The 7,500-nt window shown below is 35.1% G+C and overlaps 1 protein-coding gene across 4 annotated transcripts in view; it reads right to left on the minus strand.

Moving 5' to 3' along the window:
• Window positions 1–7,500, minus strand: part of LOC144959315 (uncharacterized) — a 52,704-nt gene that overhangs the window by 41,070 nt on the left and 4,134 nt on the right. For all 4 annotated transcript variants that reach the window (XM_078891864.1, XM_078891863.1, XM_078891865.1 and 1 more), the window contains exons 2-6: window positions 6,649–6,854; window positions 6,040–6,202; window positions 2,859–2,963; window positions 816–950; window positions 1–161 (exon numbers count right to left, since the gene is read on the minus strand). The exon at window positions 1–161 is cut by the window's left edge and continues 91 nt beyond it. In XM_078891864.1, coding sequence (XP_078747990.1) covers window positions 1–161; window positions 816–950; window positions 2,859–2,963; window positions 6,040–6,202; window positions 6,649–6,854 — 770 coding nt within the window. The remainder of the gene's footprint in view (window positions 162–815; window positions 951–2,858; window positions 2,964–6,039; window positions 6,203–6,648; window positions 6,855–7,500) is intronic.

The raw sequence follows: 7,500 nt of genomic DNA on the forward strand, positions 1-7,500 counted from the left end.
GTTGTGGTGTTTGATGACGTTTTCTTGGATTTCCAGCCTCAATTTCAAATTGTCAATTGCCTCTTCTTGATATTTCAGCGTTTTTTCTTGAATTGTCAAAGTCCTTCCCTGCTTCTCAAGTTTGGTCTCCTGGTAGCCAATAGTCTTTTTTAGTTCGATTACTGGGAGAAGAGAAGAATGCATATTCTAATCTATTAAGAGGGTAATGTTAAATTATGTTTTATTCCACCCCTTATCTTGAAAAACTCTATCATTTCTTAGTAAAAATGTAATCGTTGAATAATGCTTCGAACCCGTGATAGAAAATAATTATTCAACGATTGTAGAATATTTTCGCTTAATTTATTGGTTTGCCGGTAGATTTTGAATGAAGAGCTTATATTTTTGTATTTTGTAATTCACGTTCCCTTTTAACTATGTAGGCAATCAGATTCAATAGTCTGATGTCACGTCGCCCAGCAACGGCGGCGATCGTGGTTCTAAACAAAAAAAATCTGTCCTTTTTATTCTTCATGCTGGCTACAACTTTTCATTTGTTTGTGATCAGAATGTATAAAAGTCAAAACATGACCAGATGTATAATGTTTTTCTCCTCGGGATGCACTTATATGATTGTCGGAGAAATATTATATAAGGTCGTCCGCCCTTGTTCCGATAGTTTAGAGCTATTTACTAAGTTACAATGCGTCATTCCGGGGGAAGTGACGTCATGACTATTGAAGCCTATTGCTACACATCGAACAAACAAAGTTAGAAACGTTTAGGTTGCTCATCTTCTGAAAAAAAAAAATAATAAATAAATTTATAAAAATTACCTGTTGCTTTTTGGCTTTGTAGATCTTCTATTTGTTTCAACTGCGAATCGAGTTGAAGATCCTGATCAGCGTTTGATTTGTTCAGTTGTTTATTTACTTTCCCCAGGAGGGAAATCTTATTCTGTAATTTGGAAACTGAAATGACAAATTTGAAATATTTAATAATAATAACAATAATAATAATAATAATAATAATAAATAATAATAATATAATAATAATAATAATAATAATAATAATAATAATAATAATAATAATAATAATAATATAATAGTAATAATATATAATAATAATAAAATAAGAAGAAGAAGAAGAAGAAGAAGAAGAAGAAGAAGAAGAAGAAGAAGAAGAAGAAGAAGAAGAAGAAGAAGAAGAAGAAGAAGAAGAAGAAGAAGAAGAAGAAGAAGAAGAAGAAGAAGAAGAAGAAGAAGAAGAAGAAAGAAGAAAAATAATAATAATAATAATAATAATATAATAAATTATAATAATAATAATAATAATAATAATTAATATAATAATAATTAATAATAATAATAATAATAATAATAATAATAATAATAATAATAATAATAATAATAATAATAATAATAATAATAATAATATATAATAATAATAATAATAATAAATATAATAATAATAATAATAATAATAATAATAATATAATAATAATAATAATAATAATAATAATAATATAATATAATAATAATAATAATAATAATAATAATAATAATAATAATAATAATAATAATAATAATAATAATAATAATTAATAATAATAATAATAATGATAATAATGTACTTTATTCATTCAAAAGGAAATTTTTGTACTGTAAATTTGATTAATATGGACATTTATATTGGGTTTCCACTAGCGCCCTATCAATAAGGTAACAAGCAATTGCTATGTCTGTTTCACGCTATATAAACCTGAGTTTATGGCGCTCTGAAGGACTATTTTTTTAAACATTTTCCACGAGTTACCAATGGGGGGGGGGGGGTCTGATAGCTCAGTTGGTAGAGCACTTGCTTCACACACAAAGGAACATAGTTCGATCCTGGGTGAAAACGAGATATTTTTTTCTGACATACCCCCCCCCCCCCCATGTCAACTCAGCAGTGACAGGTGAGTCGGTAAGATCCGACTGAAAATAATTTGCTTGACACGTGTTCTGCCTAAGGGGTAGCAAGCAATTACTATTGTCTGTCCTTAGCCACAAAAGGGGTAGGGCGCAATTTGGGCATTTTCTAATTTCTCGCGAGGAGAGATGTGATGTATAAAATGGTTTTCTTTCAATTACTTAATATACTGCTAGTAAAATAACAGCGACAGCTTTCTAAGGGGCTTTCTTTCTTATTTTTTCTTCCCCTCTTTATGTTTAGAGATTTCTCTTTTGGTGAATTTTCACTGGCACATTTCGTGTGCTAAACTTTTATAGAAAGGGGGATGCGAAAAAGCTTCGGTGAACCGGGAAGGGGGGGGGGGTGCTTCGGGCCCGTATATTTGATATCATACAATTTTTACACTCTTCCTTTTTGTAATACCCAAACTTTTCCCAACTGTTGCACGAGCTGGCGAGTGCGCATTGAGAACAAAGTTCGAATTCCAAAACATAACAGTGTTAGAAGAAATCATTCATTCTACCCCTCAATCGAGTTCTATTTCGTCATCTTTGAATAAAAGACATCTTATAAACATTTAAATTTATTTTCTTCTTGTTAAAGAATCAGATTTTTAGTGAACTTTATGCTTGTTAATCTGACGACATAAATTAATTATTGTAAACATGATATCATTACGCGTTACTACTTTTTTCTTCCCCTCTTTTTATTTAGTTTTCTCTTTTGGTGAATTTCCATTCACTGGCACATGTCGTGAGCTAAAACTTGATAGAAAGGGGGATGCGATAAAACTTCAGAGAGGGGAGAGAGGGAATGGGGGGGGGGGGGGGAATGGCTCGGGCCCGTTATTTGATATTCTACTATTCTAACACTCTTCTGGACATTTTCCTAACTGTTGTACGAGCTTGAGAGATTGTACACTTTACCAATTCCATCCTGTTTGGAGATGAATTTCCCTTGCTCTGTAACCGTTTTCTCCAGATCGGTGATTTTCTTCAACAAATAATTCATAATCGTGATGCTATCCTCGTCTGCAAAGAAAAGCAAATCTCGAATTTGATGGGGAAAAAGTTGAGCTTTTATATAGTGCAGTATCCACTAAACGTGCTCAAAGCGCTCTACAGGGGATTCCTGACCAACACCAACACTTCACATGTAGGACAAAACATGAGGCCTGTTAGGCGATGTTACATTATTTTTTTCTCCGACAGAGACAACGTTGTTAATGGCCAGGTACTCATTTTACACCTGAGTAAGGTGAGAGAATGTGAGTAAATAGCCTTTTCCTAGGACTCAACTACGCGCCGGCAAGGCTCGAACCCAGAACTTTCCGATCCGAAAGCGAGTATCATACCACAAGACCACATAGATGCCATGAATTTCTACTTGATTCCAAAATCTAAGCTGAAAAACACTTAAGACACCATTTGTCAATTCAGCGCAAGAAAATTAATGGGGATTTTTAAAAATATTTTTGGGTGGGGGGGGGGCGGGATCATATGTGACCGACGTGCATGTCTGCATATTTCCAGGTCTGATAACCGGACGCAATTATAGGCTCGTTCTAACATGATTGTAATGGAGAATACTTTGCATTGGATTGATAGTATGTCCATTACAGCAATGAGACCATAACAATTTGGGTTATCAGACCTGCAAATAAGTACACGTCGTTTGTGACCCAAACGGAAGTTTGTCAGGTTAACTAAAATGCTGACAAGTTAATTTATAGCAACAAAAAAAAATCAACTTGGGTTGCAATTTTTATGTTTCAGTCGTTAAGATGACTACAGTATTCGATATTGTTAAAACCCATATTTTATATTTTTGATCAGTTTGGCTTTAATTTCTTTTTCGCATCTAGATTATCCTGACATAGTTCCTTTTGTCACAAAATATGAATATTTGTTTTGTCAGAGTAAGCCATACAAATTCTGGCGAATCTGGAAAGAAAAAATAATTGTCACAGTTTTTAGTCAATAATCTCGTTTTTCAAATTCCGATCGATTAAAATGACCCTCATCTTGTCAAAAACAATAAAACCTGGGACTTTTTGGGAAAAGGATTTGACAGGATGAGGGTCACTTTAATCGATGGATATTTGAAGGACAATCTTTCTGGCCATAATGTTTAAAATGTATTTAAATCAGAGTACAACAGAACTGGCCCCTGCTTGAACTAGTCTCCCAGGACAGGTAGTTTCAAAAGCGATGTTTATAAATAATTGATCTTGTGCTGATTGATATCAAAAGTGACAGACACATGCGAGACGACTGTATTTAACCATCTCCTTACCAGCTATTTTAGAATATTCCCCAAAACTCCACACCCACTCAACACAAAAACAGACAGTTCTTACTCAAACAGAAAAGCAACAAGCACATTCTACACATAATATTGTTCGCAAATATGGCACTGTTACAGAATGTCAGGTTTTTATAGCGATAGCAAAAAGAAATTAAATCTGGATCAGAAAAGTGACGGTTGCATCGTAACAAATGTGACGATTTTCCAATAGGTGGTAATGAGAGGGTTAAATAGCCAACAATATCTAGAATGAGTAAACACAGATTATAATGATAATCACGGTATGAGGGTTAAGTAAAATGCTGACGATTTTTGTCCTAAAAAATATTAAACAATAATATACAATTTTTTTAAAGTTCATCTTGTGACAAAATTAGATAAGCCCAAAATTCTAATCTCATAATCATGCTCTATGGTAAAGGTGCGAAAAAATAAAAGCAGAGAGAAAATACAACAAAATTTCCATCACAAAAATTTAGATTTCCTCTACTGGGGCTCAAAACGAAGACTTTCTGATTACTGTTCAGACGTGCTTCCATAACTGGGTTTCCTCAAATTGCCTCTTAACAGGACATGGCATAACTGCATCAAATATGTCCAAATGTGATGCCTGTCGGAAATGTCAGGCAGCTCCAGAGAGTAGCGATCACATCGTCCTTCACTGTTCAGTAACAAAAGTTGAAGGTGGTGAAACAGTTCTTAGATCGGAGGAACACTTTCGAAGCTGGAGTGACGAAATGAATTTGGGGATGTAGCCATACGATACTAGTACTACTCCATTACACAGATCTTTATCTTATACCAGTATCATGAGGTCGCATATCTATTTTAATAGCAGGGTGTGTATGCAGATTATTAGGATTATGATACCTTTCTTGATGACCAACTTATATTTAAGGAAAATAAGAGGCCATCTCTATGAAACCAGAAGACCAATTACACAAGGTATGTATCCAATCCTCCGGATGAGTGGTTTTACACTTCCAATGAGATTGGAACCCGTTTTTTCTTGACATTTCAAGTTTGCTTCCTATTAAAATGAATTCAATCAGCCGCATATGGAAGGTCTCTTGAGACTGCGTTTAAAAAGTAATGATCAAATAATTGATATAATATAACAGCTTCGAAAATTTTTTTAAAATTAAAAACACGGACTGTTTCGGGCTCAAAACCCTTCCTCAGTCAATTATAGAAACAATAACAACACAAGTATACGTCGCTTATAAACCAGTTGGGTTATAAGTGATAATATGAATGATTTCATCAACGCATCATAATATGACTGAGACTTGTCCTTTAGGACAAATGCAAAGCTGCCGCTTACTTGAAATTTCAGAAATTCGTAATTTCATGGGAAAAAAGGAAAAGACACAATAAAAGTAGCTTTACAAATTATAATTTGCCCTCAACATGAGCAAAAATTCTCCAAAGTTTTAAATACAGGTTCTCTGAAATGAAACTTTCCTATTCAATAAGATTTATTGAGTCAAAGACACATTTGGAGGTCTGCAGCCTGGAGCCAAAATTTTCACGTTATTCCACGAATTTTTCGTACAACTAGGCAGGTATGCAAACGTGAATCGCACATTACGCATGTCAGGCGATATTACAATTTTTTGGACAGAGACAACGCTGTTAACGACCAGGTTCTCATTTTACACCTGAGTACGTGAGAGAATGTGAGTAAAGAGCCGTCTCTAAGGACTCAACTATTCCCCGAGCGAGGCTGGAACCCAGGACCTTCCGATTCGAAACCGAGTGTCATACAACTAGACCACATAGCCGCACGAGAAGACTTACTTGCAATGGTCACATTAGTATCCACTTTGATTTCTGCCATTTGATAGTCTTCACCAGTGAAATACATAACACAGTGGTAGGTACCTATGTCGTCGAGTTGCGGCTTTTTGAGGGTCAGGGTGAGGGAGCTATGACCTTCATGCTTGGACATATAACCGTGCACCTGAACGAAAAAAAGAAGATTAATTTGTTACTCATCGCCTCAATTCGGTTTTATGTCATGATGACCAAGATTCCCAAATTGTTATCTAAGTATGTCAGACCAGGCCTACTGTTACTGACTGCTATTTTGTTTGTTTTATTTGTTTGTTTTGTTGTTTTTTGTTGTTGTTTATTTTTCTATTATTTGTTTGTTATTTAACTCTCTCCTTACTGATCCTTTTCAGTTTTTTCCCAAAATGGCAGGCTTTCCCAGGAGCAAAATTGATTGATTTTCAACTCAAACAAGACAAACTACAAAACAGATTTATGTTCTTATTAATTAAACAATAATCATTCTTCAAAGTTTGTAATGTACAAAATAAATCTGAATAAGAAAAATGCATAATATTGTGTCGTAAATAATGTGACGATTTTGCTGCAGGTGTTAAGGAGAGTGTTAAATCTTACCTCCGTGTTAGCGTTCAAATCGGGGCTTTTGGTCAGTCCTTTGTGAGTGACTATCGCAAACGGTTTCTGTCCCTCCTTCTGAATCTGCAGGGTTACAATGTTCTTCGTCCTGTAAACCGGTCCTTTCACCACGCAAGTGATATTCAATTCATTCGCCACGGTGTCACTGAGAGGAATCTGTTTGATTTGAGCTACAAGAATAGGACCTGAAAAATGAAAGTAAAAAATTGATCTTTATATCGCAATATCCACTAAATGTGCTCAAAGTGCTTTACAAGGGGTCCCTGGTCAACAGCAACATTTAACTTGTGGGACTGGACATGACGCCTGTTAGGCGATATTACAACATTTCGGAAAAAGACAAAGCTGTTGAAGGCCGAGTACTCATTTTACACCTGAGTACGGTGAGACAATGTGAGTAAAGAGCCCTTTCCAATGCCTCCTATATGCACCGAGCGCGAGGCTCGAACCCAGGACCTTGGTAGCGGTGGATCACATATCAGCATCTCATCTATCAAACTCTTGCTTGCATTCAAATCTGATTTCTTTTTCATTAATTACCTTCTCTTATTAGCCCCCCCCCCCCAATCCACCCCCGCCCCCTCCCTCTTTCCCTTTTTCCTTACGATAATTCAAACAAGCCTTTTCTTAGTATTGTTACAATCTAAGTCAAGATTGTCTTAATTCTAGTTGAGTGATTTTCAGAAAATTTGGGAGAAAGAGAAGAGAGGGCGGGGGGGGGGGGAGAGAAGGGGAAGCAGAACTCATAAGATTTATTTGTTCCCTTTTAAGTACAATAAACATTAATACAGAAAAGTAAGTGGAGAGCCACTTATTTTGATAACAATTAGG

This window comes from Berghia stephanieae, chromosome 13 (assembly GCF_034508935.2).
Source record: "Berghia stephanieae isolate SIO BIC M18660-M18661 chromosome 13, UCSD_Bste_1.3, whole genome shotgun sequence".
NCBI classification, from domain to species: Eukaryota; Metazoa; Mollusca; class Gastropoda; order Nudibranchia; family Aeolidiidae; genus Berghia; species Berghia stephanieae.